Source organism: Vollenhovia emeryi, unplaced genomic scaffold (assembly GCF_000949405.1).
Source record: "Vollenhovia emeryi isolate VEMERY1.0 unplaced genomic scaffold, V.emery_V1.0 DF939121.1, whole genome shotgun sequence".
NCBI classification, from domain to species: Eukaryota; Metazoa; Arthropoda; class Insecta; order Hymenoptera; family Formicidae; genus Vollenhovia; species Vollenhovia emeryi.
Window position 1 is genome coordinate 1,112,557 of NW_011967245.1, and position 16,909 is coordinate 1,129,465.

The 16,909-nt window shown below is 39.9% G+C and overlaps 2 protein-coding genes across 10 annotated transcripts; one reads left to right on the top strand and one right to left on the bottom strand.

Annotated features, from left to right (window-relative positions):
* Positions 1–1,393: 1,393 nt before the first annotated feature.
* On the top strand, positions 1,394–3,202 carry LOC105570161. Its single transcript, XM_012027148.1, has 2 exons — positions 1,394–1,607; positions 2,109–3,202. Exons 1-2 carry the CDS (start codon positions 1,439–1,441, stop codon positions 2,336–2,338), a joined length of 399 nt encoding a protein of 132 aa, XP_011882538.1. The 5' UTR covers positions 1,394–1,438; the 3' UTR covers positions 2,339–3,202.
* Positions 3,203–4,497: 1,295 nt separating this feature from the next.
* LOC105570162 (transmembrane protein C9orf91 homolog) lies at positions 4,498–15,121 on the bottom strand. 9 transcript variants are annotated; one of them, XM_012027156.1, is made up of 7 exons: positions 13,968–14,402; positions 12,541–13,142; positions 11,749–11,930; positions 11,550–11,643; positions 10,955–11,122; positions 8,300–8,495; positions 4,498–5,714 (listed from the first exon to the last, which is right to left on the bottom strand). In XM_012027156.1, exons 1-7 carry the CDS (start codon positions 13,978–13,980, stop codon positions 5,656–5,658), a joined length of 1,314 nt encoding a protein of 437 aa, XP_011882546.1. In that variant the 5' UTR covers positions 13,981–14,402; the 3' UTR covers positions 4,498–5,655. The 9 variants fall into 9 exon arrangements, with proteins under 9 accessions (XP_011882546.1, XP_011882541.1, XP_011882542.1 ...); XM_012027151.1 differs by adding an exon at positions 13,452–13,616 and having other exon boundaries at positions 11,550–11,930; positions 13,823–14,402; XM_012027152.1 differs by lacking the exon at positions 13,968–14,402 and adding an exon at positions 15,004–15,121 and having other exon boundaries at positions 11,550–11,930.
* Positions 15,122–16,909: the final 1,788 nt, after the last annotated feature.

A 16,909-nucleotide genomic window follows, 5' to 3' on the forward strand; every position in this document is an offset into this window, starting at 1 on the left:
TAATACCAGCCTTAAGCCGGTATCACACTAGCAACTGCCGACGACAACCCGACTGGCGATTACGATTGCGATTGGTAATTCGTCAATCACATTGAATTAAGGATTGGCAATTACGATTGTAGTTGCCATTTTCCACACATTGACATTTGTGATAAGTAAAAAAATTATACGATGTATCGTATGCAACAGCGACATTGGCGCAATATGTGTAAGCGACGAAAAATATTTTTTATGTCAGTGCGAGAATATTTTGGATGAGATACATCCCATAAAATTGGTCGATTTTTTATCTCACATATTAAAGTAAGTTCCAGATCTTTTGTCCACATGGTCCACATATCTTTTTTTGGACCCAATGGCCTAGTTTACATCGATCACTTGGTACGCGTATCAAATAGTAAATAACTAGTAAATCAGTTTAATCATTGGCTGATCAGCTCAAATACACTACTTGATAGTCCCAGTCTACAATAGAGATTTAAGCCCTAAGCCTTAAGAAATTGACTAATCACAGTCGCGCATTCTACTCATACTTGACCGTGATTGGCCAATTTCTTAAAGCTTAGGGCTTAAATCATCTATTGTAGACTGGGACATACGCGTATCAAGTGCACGACGTAAACTAGGCCAATGAGTGCGTTCCGGCAAGACACTGCTACCGTAGCGCTACGGTAGCGCTACGGTATAGCGCTACAGAGTGCGTACGCAAAACGTACCGCTGTAGCGGAACTTCTTCCTCTTTAACATTGCTTTCATCTGATGAATCATCGAACAATATGTCATTCATGAGCCAATCTTCAATATTTTCCATTCTATTTGTTTCAATTAATTGGTAAACGCGACTCTTACAATTCAATTTTGAGGTTATGCACGCTAATGTACATATGGCACCGCTACAATTGTAGCGAAAAAGCTGTAGCGCTACGGTAGCAGTGTCTCGCCGGAACGCATTCATTATTGTCACTTACCTGAGCATTAATGTATGCAATGTATGCATAACCATGCAGAACCATGATGTAAGAAGAAAAGGTGTGCTCTCACCGTGAACTAATTTTGATTTGTTTCCGCGCCTTCCAAAACGACGCCATATTGGGAAATATCAACCAATAGCACAGTATAACCAGTATGGGCACTCGCTCTTTTGTTTCACGTTCGCGCCGATCCGTACTGCGCATCCGACATGTTTTAGTTATGACCAATCACCAAACTGGGTCAGAATCGGGTTGGGGTTAGGTGTTTCCACCGCAAAAACGCTCACCCCAACCCGATTCTGACCCGACTCTAGCCCGACTCTGACCCTCGGTGGAAACGTAGTCACTGTGGAACCGTTTCAATAATTCCGTTGAACTATCCTGTGATTGGCGATACGCAGGTTACTCTACGCAACTTACGCTCCATGTGAATCCAGCCTAAGACCGTGGTCAGCTGTCATGGCGTCATGATGGTCGCACTGTCAGCAAAAGAGGAATACAACCCCCGCGTTATCAACGCTATAATGTTCGCCAACAAGAAGAACTTTCCACCAAGGCCCCACATACCAGACCGCGAACACATGCTGGAGGACCTCGACAGAGCCATGGTGGACGACGTAGCGTTCAAGATTATAAGTAAACGAAAGAAAGAATTGTTATAGAGGAAAGGCCTCTATTATGAGATAGTAGGTTTTCAACGTCCAAATTCAATTGCGATCTTTTTTTTTCGCAACGATTACACGATCTAACAATCAATTTTCCAGCAAGCAGATTTCACTTCAAGGGCAATAAATTCATGGTGGAACCAACAGATGATGCCTATTAATTTTGCCGAAACTCCGCTATCTCATATCAGGAGCCTATCTCATAATGAGGAACTGTCCTCTGCGACCTAACTAGCAGGTGGTTTACTTAAATTGTTCCAACATTTCTACCAACCGGATTGTGGTCATTTTCAAGGAAATAAACCTACAATTTTCACAGAACATTACAACTTAAAAAGCGTTCAGAATTACAAGTAAACATTTGCTTGTTCATGCTGTGTGAATAGAACCTGTGGGGAAACTTGCGTTTAACTTTCCTTGCATTTGTTTGCTCACTTTTATGTACCGAGGATTTATACTCGTACGATTTCAGACGATTCGTCCGTAAAGGAGTCCCACAGTCCAAGGGCTATCGACAACTCTGACGATATATACAAGAAAGTGAAAACCTATCTGAATACCAAACAGCAGCTCAAGCAGCTGGAGTACACCTTGAAGAAAGAGGGACAGCAAATGCACGCTGACAACGAGGAGATAAAGAGGCTCGCGGACGACATTAGGAAGCAGGCGCAAGCCGCTCTGGTGATATACGAGGAGAGATGAGTTCAGATTTGCAAGAGTACACTAGTCACGTGGCGTGATGTTGAGTGGTTTTGACAATTCGTCATCGCAAATAGATATGTTAAGTTTATTATAGTTTACCACCCAAAATTCTTGTTAATCTTTAGCTGATGTTTCTACTTGTCCTTTTCGTGGAGCTCCTCGGAGCCTCCGCTTATTTAAAGTAGACAAATTTATTTGTCATATGTTTAGAAAATACTTTTCGACTAATTGAATTCGCGTCTGTGATCTTAAAAAGGAAACATTCGATGTCTCGTGTAAGATGCATTGAATAATCGTATCACAATGTCGTGTATAATATTTAATGATAAAATCTTTGTCAATAGTCTCTTTATGTTTTTAACATTGATACGCATTTGTTCATATGTTTTGGTACACTAAACGGTACACGATTACACAGATCGATTTAATGGTATACATAGTACTTCGTACAACGAGAAATTTCCCAACAAAATTTATGACAAGGCACAATAACAACTTAACGTCTAGCAACTACTTGTAGCAGCGCGATGCTACGATAATTTTGATCTGTCACATTTATCGTGGATAACATTTATAAAGATTTATGATTTCCTCTCGCCTCTCGCGTGTAAAAACTTACAAGTTACTCTTACATTGTACGAGTATCTTTACGCATTAAGGCCATTCTACAATTGCGTAAACGTGGTTGTTATCGGTTGTGCAGTATTGTAAAACACAATTTTAAACTAGCATTTCCGATTGTAAAGTCTGTCGTAAAAGATGGCTGAACTTCATCTTTCACGACTGCAACGATGTAGGACGTAAAAGCTAACCAATCATTCGCTTCAATTACGACGTATCTTACTCTATTGTATATTACTTTGATGTACAACACTTACTACTACTTCTGCTCCTACAACCCTACAACTATGTTTACGCACTTGTAGAATGGCCTTTAGAGATATGCGAAGTAGCCCTAATTAAGAGGAACCGTACGATAGTCCTCGGTTATTCAAAGAGTTATCCAAAGTTACTTCAGACAAAAATTGCACTAATCGAGTAACGTGATGAAAAAAAAGGAGAGACTTATTATAAATTTTTATCGAGTATTTTTTTTACTATTTTTTGTAGTTCCCGTATTATAGTTTTCTTACGAAACGGCATACTCTACTTGACATTTTTTTACAGCTCTTTGAATAATAGAGAGTACCGAGTGTTGCCTGTCAAGCGTGTGGCTATCTTGGCATATAATTATATTAATTATATCTTACTTATGTTCAACAAAAATATATTGGTACAATTAAGGATACTTATATCTCGTAATACTGTGTCGTGCGCACAACTATTTCGGAAAATCATTTCATTGTTTCTGTGAATAGTTTCCGAATAAGAGATCAAGCAACTCTAACCGATAATTTGAACCACCGAAACGCTGTATGCCATTGAGCAATTTATTAAAGATAATATTAAAAAACGATCAGAAGCTCGAAAACAGATTAATAATTGCTAACATCAAAGAATATAGTTATAAAAAATATATAAGTTTATAAAACTTGATAACAATATAAACTCTCGCTATATCTAGAAAAATTGCGCTAACAAAAGGTATACGGTTGAAATTAACGCGCAAATAGCTCTCGTTGTACACTAGGAATCACCGATGCCTTCTCACATGAATTTGTGCAAATACTAACGCATTTATACATTTTGCACATGGAAAATGTGTAAAGCGGGGAGCACACACTTTTGCATAAGTGCATAAGCATATGCATAACGAATTTGATTGGTCCATTTCCTTATGCAATCGAATATTCTATAAATATATATATAGATTATTACAATTAGAAATCGTATATTCATAACAAAGAAGAACGTTTTTAGAATATTCGTCAAGAATGTCTTTGGAACGTTCAGAATAATTTTTGAATATTCATCGAGTTTATGTATTGCACATTGTTTATTGTGTAATACACTTATCTTATGCAAAAGGCAGTGATACCTGTGATCACACCCATATATAACCGACACGCTATATTCGACAGATTATTCTATTCACGTTCGAAAAAGATTTATAGTAGTGCCAATCGTATGTTCCACGAACATAAGATAAATATATAAGAATGACCTATGGAATATTCCAAATATTCTTGAAGAATATTCTTAAAATGTTCATAGAAGTGTCTTGTGCTATCTGGGATAGACCAATCAAATTCGTTATGCATTTGCTCATGAACTTATGCAAAAATATGTGCTCCCCGCTGTGTTCTACATGCGTCTAAACTCGTATAGGAAGGCATCAGTGATTCTTAGTGTACATACAACGGTACGTCTTGTTTTATGATATATAGCTCATCTGTTTCTATATATAAATTCACGCGAAATGGTATTATATCAACACGATCTGTAAGGGCAGAAACTATTGGGAGAAACTTGGTACCATATCAAATCGGCTCACAGGTTCACTAAGGTAGGCACACCATGTAAATCCTGGTGGATATCCTGGAAAAGTCACATCGACAGATTAATATATACATTAGGAATAATTAAGAATGCAAACATACCCTGACATACGATATTCTTTTCGTATCTTTACAAATATTTGCCACTGAATATAAATTTATACGTATAATGAAAATTTACACAATAAAATGTGTTGGACAACAAAAACGTCAACTTAGAGTCAATTATACAATACTTGAATGTTTCTTGATATCAGGATACGTTTGAGATATGCAGTCGTTTAATGTTCAATAAAGAAAGTTATTTCGAATTTAAAACATTTTTTATTATAATGTTAGCTGCTTTCATCTATGTTTAAGACTAGAAAGGTTGGGAAAATAAACGTGTGTATGTGTGTGTGTGTGTGTAAAAGAATTTTGAAACTACGAAGAATACAAAAGACAGCCGAACAGGATTGTGTTTTAAATATCTTTTTCTCCTTTACTATTTCGAGGTGTTATTAGACGCACAATTCCCAAATAACCATGCATGCAAGGCAGGAAATAATTGAGCATCAAATTAATGGAATAATAATAGGTATAGAGTTTCTTCTTGCTAATCACGCGACACGCAAAGACCTTTCAGCAAATTGGATATCGTTGTGCAAGAAAAAATTATCCGTGTAATCAAGGTGCAGCTAACTTTAGAATTCAATTTTTGTTCCGGTATGTAAAATGTAAACCGAGTTCGATCAATTTAATTGCGCTAGAATAATTGAGGCACATTTTTAAATATGAATATCAAATTTCTTGCGTTTTATTCAATTAAAACTGTATTCACTAGCGAGTGCGTTATAGAACTTTCTTGGTGTAATACTTACATAATATTAGAGAATATTATTACGTGCTGATGATATGTGGATGAGGTAATATACTGAGATTCATCATCTTCCGTCCGGCTGCATGCAAGGAATCCCTCAAGATTAGTACATGTTAGTTACATATTAATACGCACTACATAAAAGTTAATACGAGCTTCAAGACTACATAAAGATGATAATGTTCAATCGCCGCCTTGCTGCTTTCACATAAAAACACACGGCATGGTAAAGAATAGACATATGTATATTTTATTCCACAACATTTTTAACAGTCATATAAAAGTGCTTTACAGTTTGTATATTATAGGAATCGGCTGTTCTGTACAATTACAATTTTGTGGTGGATTCTGCAATAAGTACTCTGTAAACACAATATAAAAGTATATTACATCTTAACTACGGCTTACGTCTATGCAGATTTTCAGGACGGATGTAACAAATATGTAAGTTTTCATATCTCGTGTATGCCTAATACATTTAAAAATCGCGTGCAAGCGCACGCGCGATGGCGTGATGCATACAATGTATCACTAATTTGTATAGCAGTACTTATAACATAGCTGAGAGTGAATCACTTCGTAGCATTGACTACGATAATAAATTTTATCGTGATCAACTGCTCTCCACGATAGTACATGTACGATTGCACCGAAGAAAATAGACCGAACGCTTACAAAGTCCAAAGAAATCCCAAAATGTTCTTAACCCATTGACGCCGAAACGTCCTGGATTTTGCAGTTCTCTTCGAGCCGTTGCAACACAATGAATTTGAAAGGGTGGAAGTTCTAATCAACTTGTCCCGATGTTTTCGAGGGTGCTCTTTCTAATGGTGCCAATGAAAAATAAAAAAAGAAAAGCCTAATATGAGAAAAATCAATTTTCATTCGAAACATCGTCATTTTTTGATCGACATCGTTCAAGATGTCGATCAAAAATCAATTTCCCACATCTCCCTGGGCTGGGGACCAGCTCAAAACCGATAAATATCGCGTCCTCGATGGCTAAACTTAAAATTACCACGGTGGGAAAGAAAATTTTCGGCGATGGTAAACCAAAATAGCGGCTTTTCTTTTTTTATTTTTCATAGGCACCATTAGAAAGAGCACCCTCGAAAACATCAGGACAGGTGGGTTAGAATTTCCTCCCTTTCAAATTCGTTGTGTCGCAACGGTTCGAAGAGAACTGCAAAATCGAGGACGTGCCAGCGTTAAATGGAAGCGTTAAATTAAACACATTAATATCAAATAATTGTTAGATTTATTGTCTTGTGGGATTCATCACTTTTATCAAACAGTTATACACTCGACGATCCCGCTCTGAAAAAATATCAGTGTATGTGGACAACATACCCTGTTTTTTATATATATAAATCTCATACTTTTAAAGGAATTAATGCCTTTACCTCAGACCTATAAGGAATATAATAAAGGCTCGAAAAAGCTCTCTTTTAATCCGAAAATAAAGACGAGTTAAACACGACGAACGGCACTATCGAGTACGATAGTGCCGTTCGGTGTCGAATCCTTATCGTACTAGTATTATTACTCCTCACGAAGAGGAACTCTCAATCTTATAAGTAATAACAAAATCTTTGATTAAATTATATTAGTCACAAATAAACAAACGCAAGTTGTGCGTGCCTTAGTAAGAAGGCGAATAATATCCATGCCGTTGTATTGTTTCAAATTGTGGAAAATAAATTTTACCTTTTAAAATGGCGAACAATTTCGTTTGCTTTAGCTCAGCGTTGCGCGATTTAAGATCTGAAAAGTATGCTCGGGACAAAGTTTCTTCCTTACTTTTAGCATTCTTTACAATTATATCTCGAAAGCTGCGAAGTATTATCACGTATTATCGTACGATATGTATATCATGTACATGTGACTTGACATGTTATTTAACGACGCGATCAAGCGTAGCTGCAAATGAAATTTAAAAAATCGATATTGATATTTATCAAAAAATTCTCAAAGATTGTAGTGCAAGTAAAAGCAAAGCTAACAACGTGGTATGAGAATACATATGATAATATAAAGAAAGCACACATACGTATAACAAAATTTTAAATAACAGATATAATGTAAGAAACATTTTTCACGATATATTAATATCTCTCTTTAAACGCATTAATTTTTCAACAAATTATCAGCACATGGAATGTGATCTAATAAAGGTAGACAGTCTCGATCTATGATCGTTGCAAGTTTCAACAAAATTCACTCGAACATAAATATTGATATATATATATGATATATACGATATATGATATATATATTGATATTTTTCGATGTATGAATTTTTCATCCCATTAATTGTGCGTTCCATGCTACCATGTAATAATAAAATAGTACAATCTAAACAAATACTAAAACCACAAATGGATAGTTATCCTGCAAGACTATATGACTAACGTAATTACGTTGCGCTTATAATCTATTAATATCGTAAAAAGGATGATTGTTGAATGAGCTAATGAATAACAAACAACTGTACAACATTAAGTCGTTTAAAGTATCAGAGACACATCAGCGTAGTTTCTTTGTCCAGGATTTTCACCGTAAGACTCTAAAGTGCCCTTTTCTTTTTCAAAGTGATATCAGTCTCCATTGGCAGTCATCTAGTGAAGTCTGGCATTAGAAAGAATTTACGTAACGTCAACTTGCCTTTCGGCTTGTGTTTGAGATGGTCCTCAATGAATTGACAAGGGCAACGGGCGGAGACACAATGGCGCGGTGGAACAGACAGACCCGTAACGCCTCTATCACGTTCCTGCGAGTCTATAACCAGATCAAGTCTGCGACGCACGAAGTGACGTGCCCATCGAGACGCATACCTCAGCAACAGCAACTCCGCCCGTTCCTGTCAACACACACCATCATCATTCAGTAGAACCCTTCGCCTCAGCTTTCGCGAAACAGTAATGTGTGGTTTCTCTTTCACACACCTTTCCCTCTTTCAATTTTCTGTCAAGAAATTCTCTCAAGTTTGTTTACTCCAAGTACAAGTTCAATGTTATATATAACTATTGAGAACTGATATTTATAAATAATATACTTTAGTAGTTCAGTTTGTAAAAAAAGTGTCCAATGATATGTCTCTGACTTTGTTCGATTATGTTTGATAATAACTTTTTAAAAGTAGATTTTTTTCGTCATTATATGAAATGCATGTCCACATTACCAATTTTAAAACTCTGTTCACCATTTTACAGGTATATATTTTTCACAATATATATATGTATATATTTCAACAAGATCAAGATCGTTACATATAATTAGGGCATCAAAATATTTCTAGTAAAAAGAGGAGAATACTCCTTGTCAGCACTTGTCAGAATAAATAAGGTTTGACACAGCCCTAAAAATTTTTCCGAATACTAACTGCCTCCCAACGGAAACGATTTACTGGAATGTTCAAATAGAAAATATCCATTGCTCACTATCTCTATGGATTATGTTAAGACACAGATCTATTGTTAATTTTAACGTTAAATGTGGCATAATCTTCACGTTATGGTACAACTGAATGTAATCTTCATCTTATATAAGTAAAAACATAACGTATAAACACCACATTTAGCATTAAACGTAGAATGTAAATACGAGTCTTGATCTAAAAACGAAAGACGGTTCCGCTGTATTCTGTATAGTTCTATATAGCTCTACAGTTATATTAATTTTAATCTTTGAGTCAGATATTGTCGCTTATCATGTACTAGTTAGCTTTGATATTTCTAGATAAATGATTATCTAGATAAAAATATTTCGATAAATATAGATAAATTCTAGATAAATCATGTTAAGTACATTCAAAATACTTAAAAATTTAACGCATATAAATGGCATAAAATCAATAAACGTAATTTCCAAAAATAATATAACAAATACAATAATAAGAAACAATGATCGGGATATTGCAGAGTAATTATGTCACTATGCTCGAAAGCATATTAAAAATTAGCTTTAACAAAATTTATGAGAATAAAGTTTCCTGACGATTTTTGTACCACGCAACAAATGTCTAATTTAGATTTAAAAACTGTTTATCCGTACACGTTGTGCGTTTTAGCTTACTTTTACAAGAAAAAAAGTGGCCACTTTAATGAACGTCTGGTGAACGAAGATTAATCTTGAAGAAAAGATTATACCATTTGCAAGCCGATCGAAGTAAATAGCAATTTTCTTTGGAAGCTATTGAAGGGAATTCAATAATTTATAAAACCTCTGGAATTTTTTTGTGCGCGAGCAATTGTGAAACCGCATATACAATGTATATAGCTTTTCTTATAAGCAGCATGGAACAATCGTATCTCTCAAATGCCTCTATCTCTAAGAAAGTTGCTCCACCTAGGACAAAAGTCTCTGCCCTGAATGCGTGGCTTATTACGTAACCATTCCTCTATATATTGACAAGGACATAAGGCGGACGCTAAGTGACGTGGCGAAGAAGGATTTCCACCCTCCTCGTCAACTGTCCAATCCAAACGTCGACGCAAGTAATCCTTCGCCCAACGTTGCACATAACGGCAGAATACTTGCTCATTTTTACCCTGGTAGTTTAATGCAAATGCACAACAAAATATTTAATACAACTTATGCAGTCAGTAAACGTCAAATCTCGCACGTAAGTTGAATTTATACAGAATTGAGGCTCGTATATTGAAGAGCTAAAGGGGTGCCAGTGTCACACAGAGATTTTTTTCTCTTCTGTACAGTGATGGACAGAATGGTTGCAACACTTTTTTTAAAATGAATTTAGGAACGCGCATTTAAATTCAGGTTTACGTTCCAAAACATTTTCTCTGGGGAAAATTTTACTCGAGAAATAAATAATCGAAAACGCTCAAAAGGATTTCGGAGTGGCCATCGAGTAAATTATTCCTCGGAGAAGATTTTGGAATGGAATGTAAACCTGAATCTAAATACACGTTCCTAAACTCATTAAGAACAAAGTGTTGCAACTATTCTGTCCTTCACTGTACATGAAACAAAAACAAGTATATATTAATTCGCACTTTAAAACAGGGCAGAAAAGAGTGAAAAGGAAGCAAATTAAAGAGAATTGGTAGCAAAGCTGCAACTTTTTGCCTTATTTCACACATTGTTAATTTAATAAAAGGGAGAGGGGAGGAAGCTAGCGCTTTTATATTTAGCTTCTCAATATGTAGCCCAATCGATAAAATGTTCAAAATATTAATGTACAATAAAATAAATTAATAAAGGAAAATGTTTTAATTGAAATAAAATCAAAAGAACTTTGGATATACGGAAATATAAAAAGTTATTAAGCCAAAATATTAACAAGAACACACGGTTTACCTGTTTGCGAGAGATTCTTGTAGTGGTGCTGCCTTGTATAACAATATCACCGTCGTCAATATCCATACGCTGCTGCAATTCTCGTTGTCGGCTTAAATCGCTTGCATCATCGCCACCAATTACTCTACCTTCGCGTTCTTCCCGTTCTATCACTTCCTGTAGCTTTTTCTATAGCCACAAAGTAAGTCTATTAGTCTCTTGCAGATTCACATGTAGAGGAAAGTCCCCTATTACAATATAGGATCCTAATGTGGGATAGCGGGGTTTCTGTTAAATTAATATGCATCAGTTGATTCCACCATGAATTCATTGCCTTTGGAGCGAAATCTGTTTAGCGGAAAATTGATATTGGTGTATTCGTTGCGAAAAAAAGATTTGTAATTGAATCTGGGTGTTGAAAACCTGCTATATGTCCCATTAGAAACCTATCTCATAATAGAGGACTTTTCTCTATAAATAATTAAAAAATATAATTACAGCGTCACTTCGTGTCTACGCAATATTTATCCACGCAAATATTTATCTTCGTGCCAAATTTTATATAAAAAAAAATAATATCGAATCATATTTCGACGAAAAAAAAAACTTCACTTACAACGCAATCCGTAGTATCAAAGTATATGAAACACAGGTTGACTTTGTGGCAGGAGATCTTCCCTCTGTCGTCTAATCCCAGCAATATTTTATGCCTTAATAAATGTTTGTTAACTTGAGCCATACATTTCTCGAGGTTGTGATTGAGCTTAATCTTGATGAACATGCAGAAGAATATTGCGGCTGCATTCAGGACTAACCACATAACACCGAGCCCGAACAGAGTGAGGCCGGTCACGCCGGAGAACAGTAGACCGAGCAGCACGACGAAAGCGGTGAATATCCAAAGGACGAGAATCCTCTTGTAGCATATGTTATACATATTGAAGCGTACATCGTTCACAAGTAATTCCATTATGTGAACGTAATCTTCCACTGTGAGCTGCAACACATCTATCTCGTTAAACTGCTGATCGTTTTTATCCCTTTCTAGAGTATATATATAGGAAGCGCGTAAGAGTATTTCTATATTAAATATTTTTATTTTTCAAATTGCAGCTTATAATTTGTACACGCACAAAAGTGGAGGATTATCCCCCGTAAAATTCATAAATATGTAGAGGAATATTATTGCACGTTTAAATATGATACAGGTGAGAGAATTTTATATAAATAAAATAAATAAAATATATATATATATTAAAAGTAATATGATAATTGCGGTGTTAAGTAACTCGAAGCTGCCGTGATCGCTTATCAGGCAAAGCCTCTGATATTCGATTGCCGTAAACCTCGCTCAGCGTACTGGGAATTCTCAAGACAATCCACTGCGATAAAAACGAGATATCGGAAGATTAATTCCAAGCTGACTGAGGAATAAATCACTCTGTTTATATAGAGGGAAAGTAAACAAGAAGTTGCTCCGAAAAGAAAATTCGATGCTCCGCGGAGGACGAGAGGCTCACAATCCTTTCCCGTGGCGAAATTAGGGGGTGATCGTCTCTAGGAGACCCATCAGGCCTCGAGAAGAAGACCCGGCGAATTATACTTACGGTTAATCCCTGCGCCATCAATTCCTCCGGCACCAGTTCCGGCCTGAATCTGGCCGGGGTGATCCACGGCCACTTGGTGTTCACCGGCAGGAGAGTGACGATGGTGTCGCCGTTGGCGAAGCCCTGCCTGATGTTCCCGATCGACGTGCTGACGACGTTGCTCGGCGCGTTCCTGCCGTTGGACACGTCCCGCAGATCGATGGTCTTCAGGGAGGCGCTCTTGGCCTCGGACTTGGCGCGCACGTCGGACAACGGCAGTTTCGGCTCCGGCGTCTCGGATGTGATGGAGCGACTTAAGCCTGACCTATCTAAGTTAATCTGGACGGATTCGGTTGCTATCACAGCACCCCTGTACTCGTTGCCGCGCCTGTCGTTGACGTCGGCCGGCTCGGCGCTCTTGCCGATCTTGTCGACCTGCACGGTGACCGATTCAGGTTTAATCACGGCGGGCGCGCTACTGTTGCCGGCCGCTTTACCCCTGGCGCCGACGGCTTCCCCCGGCTCGGCCTCCTCGTCAAATTGGACCCAATGCTTCGTCTGCGCTGCCACGCCGGAGGGATTGGCTGCCGCCGCATTGTCGGTTGTATCCTCGGAGCTCATGACTGCGGAAAACAGTGAGCACGTGAGAATCCCCGTCGTGTCATTCGCTTTCTTTTAAATTCATCGGTGTGCTCAAGCAACGTATGGAAATAAAATGACAGCATCTGATGCTAGGAGTATGAATTCAATGTTTGAGTTCAGGTACAGCTAAAGCCTCGTCTACAATAGTCGCACAGGTTGCGTCGCATGAGTGTCGCAATAGTCTACAATAGTCGCAAAGATTCGCGATAGCGTCAAATCGAACGCAGCCACAATGGATGCCCGGCGATTACTGATCCTTCTACAGCTTTGCTCCCAATTTTTTAACTTACTGTCCTTATATTACCGTTTGCTCAGCGAAAACGCTTGATTGATGATATTCTTGTCCTTTTGATTAATTGTAACACGCTTCTGCCACAACAAGGGGGGTTTGCGCGGACAAAGGCCATTGTCTCCTTGTCTGCGCTAACAATAAGACTGTCCTCGGCTTCCGTTTTCTACAATACGTTGTTTACATTAATACAAAACATTAATGAGAGAATTCACTGCGGATCAGCTAGCTGCCAGCAACGCGAGGCAAATCACTTTTAGCGCCAACGTAATACGATTGGCCGATCTCGTGCGACTTGTCGCAGTCGCAGAAGGTTGAAGTTGGTTCAACTCCGACAGGGGCTTCTGCGACAGCCGGGAACAATATACTTACGGCATTCTCGTACGACACGCGACACAGCCTGCGCGACTATTGTAGACGAGGCTTAAAGAGAGAGCGCGTCGAACAGGGCATACTGTTAACAAAGAGTTAGCACACACTGTTATCAATTTTCTAAACAGATATAAACATGTTATACATATATAGTGCATCTGGCCGAGCACTTAATGCGAGCGTAATGTTTGGCAAATGTTTCGTTTCCGGCATGAAGTGCTGGCGAGCAACAGCACAATAGACGACGTAGGTGCACAGCGAGACGCTAACATTTTTGTTAGCAGTACGGAAAGCAACTTGTGCTCGCACTGGCCGTCCGGGCTCGGCGATCAAAGAGGATTCGCTGACGAAATTTAAAAAGAGGCCCGGCGTGCGTCCCGTTGGTAAAAGAAACGCGTTTACATCGGCGGGAGCCTGGACACGAATCCTGTCGCGAAAGGGTCGAGGACAACGTTTGTAGAATATTAAGGACGGCAAGATTAAACTGATCGCGATCAGCCGACGCTTTGCACTCTCTCGATTTCCGGGCCGCCTAACATCCCAGATAACATGCATGTCTAAAAGACATCTTTAAGATGTCTTTAACACGTCTTTTAGGCCCGGTCTACAATGAGTCGTTAGTCAGAAGTCGGAACTATATGTCGGTCCTTTTCCTTCCACCCAGAAAGGAAAAGGATCAACATATAGTTGCGACTTCTGACTAAGGACTAACGACTCATTGTAGACCGGGCCTTAGACATACACGTCTAAAAGATATCTTAAAGACGTCTTAAAGAGGTCTTGAAGATGTCTTTTAGACAAGCATGTTATCTGGGATCCCGGCACTCGTCGACGCGCGCGCGCGAACGCACGCACGCACGCACGCACGTCGCACCATTGAATTCGCTCGGCTAAAAGGGAGTGTCCCCGGATGTGGAGCCCGAGACTGTCATTCTCACGTGGAACGTTCCGCCGCGGGAGAGACGCGGGGACCGACGACGGGGCGATCGGCCACGCGCGGACGCGACTGTTGGCGAACCGGGGATTCCCCGGTCGGCGACTCGGGCGGGCCTCTCCGTCGGCGATCTAGGTATCTCTCTCTCGCGCGCGCGCGCGCGCGCGCGAGACGCCCTCGGCGCGGACACCCAGGTAGCGGGAGAGCGCGGTCGCGCGCTGGCCGCGAGAAGAAACGGAACGTTTACCTGCTGCGATGCGGCCCGACGTCACCAGCCTCGTGCCCGCGCCGCGCGGGAGCCGTGAGAGAGGTGCCGCGATGCGAGTCACGAAACCAAGGTGCGCGGCATCGGGGCACGTAACGCACGGGCTGGGCGATTGGGCGACGGCGGGGGCGGGAGAAGGGGCGGTGGGCGATGTAACGCGCGGCGGCGGGAGGGGGGGGGGAGGAGAAGGCGCGCGACGAGGTAGGCGCGACACGCAGCGCACGCACGCACCTGTGTGTGCGTGCGCGCAAGCGTGCGCGCCGCGCACGTGTACCTGAGCGCGCGCGCGCGCGCGCGCACATACCTGCACGGTCGTCCGTCACGTCCACGTTTCTCTTTAAAGGCTGGTTTATGCAAGGCCGTAACTGTTAAATTGTACCGGGATCGGTGAAACTTGTCCAGTCGTCGTTAAAGTTGAGGAGAACAGTTTGCAATTGGTTAATTTTTACCGATTCCGGCGTAGGTTAGCGGTTACGGTATTGCATAAATCAGCCTTAAACCTTTCGGGACCTTCGGAGGAAAGTCCCCTATTATGAGACAGGACTCTAATACGCGGATAGCGCGGAGTTTCTGTTAAATTAATAAGCGTGAAGCTGGAAACGCGCGAAGAAACTTGAGCGGCGAGACTGGAAACTTGAGAATTTCAACCAATCGAAATTTTCGGCGTTGCTTAAAGTTTCAAAATGGCTGCTCGCGTCCTCGAAAGCCGCTGTATAAGTTTTAAGTTTTACTGCTTAAGTTGCTTCGCGCGTTCGGGCCTTCATCTGTTGATCCCACCATGAATTTATTGCCGCTGGAACGAAATTTGTTCAGCGGAAAATCCATTGTCAGATCGTGTAATCGTTGCGAAGAAAGATTTGTGATTGAATTTGGGCGTTGAAAACCTGCTATCTCGTATTAGAGATCTATCTCATAATAGAGAACTTTCCTCCATACGTTGGTCCCGCTTAGATTTTCTGCCTCTCTGGTTCCTTGGGACGCTAGTGTCTCGCTTAAAAAAAAAACAATAAATAAGTCGTGAAAGAGTTACGTCTCTCGCGAATATCGAACTGATGAACTTTGTCGTCTTCGAGTCTTTTCGCGCGAACATCGGAACGAATCCGGAGGCGAGTCCGCCTGTTCTCCATTTCAGATAGCGAAGAAACTCTTTTCGAATTCCTGAATCGCGACATGAATTCCTCTTCCCCATCCTATTTCCGTTTCTAAAAAACGTGATCTTTAAGAGTTGGAGAAGAACGCGCTTTCATGTCGCTAATTTCGGCTCTTTTTCGGATGCAAAAAGAAATTCAACTCTTACAAACCGTGAAAATTCGCACCGGAAAGCATTTTTTTAAACAGATCGCGCAAATTCACAAAGAATTAAAAAAAACAAACGTGAATTCTTTTCGCGCCACGATCACCTGTGCTATTCGATAGAAACTATTTGAGCACCGTCGTCTTCGTACGCGATTGCAACATATTTGCATTGCGATTACATTCGCTCGACGTTGTGTATCTAGCCGGAGTCGCGTACCGTATCGATAAGTAACAGGATTGTTTACGTCTGATTATGCGCATCTGATTCTGATATATGCGCCGCTCGAAGTTACACCGCAGATACTTCTATCTGCACCTGTTCCCGCGTTCGTCGAACATTCCTGCCGACGAGAGCTTGATTCTTGAGCGCATTCGAAAGAGAAACGTATGCGAACATTCTAATGGTCAATTCTGTGTCTTAAGCCAACGGCACACTATTTTTTCCTACTGGATTGCTTGCGAGAGCCAATAAAGCCCGTATCAGACTACGGATTGAGATTGGGATTAGATTGAAATTTGACCAATTGGAGTAAAAGTTACTAAACTTGAGATTAGTAAACTTTACTGTGATTGGTCAAATTTCAATCTAATC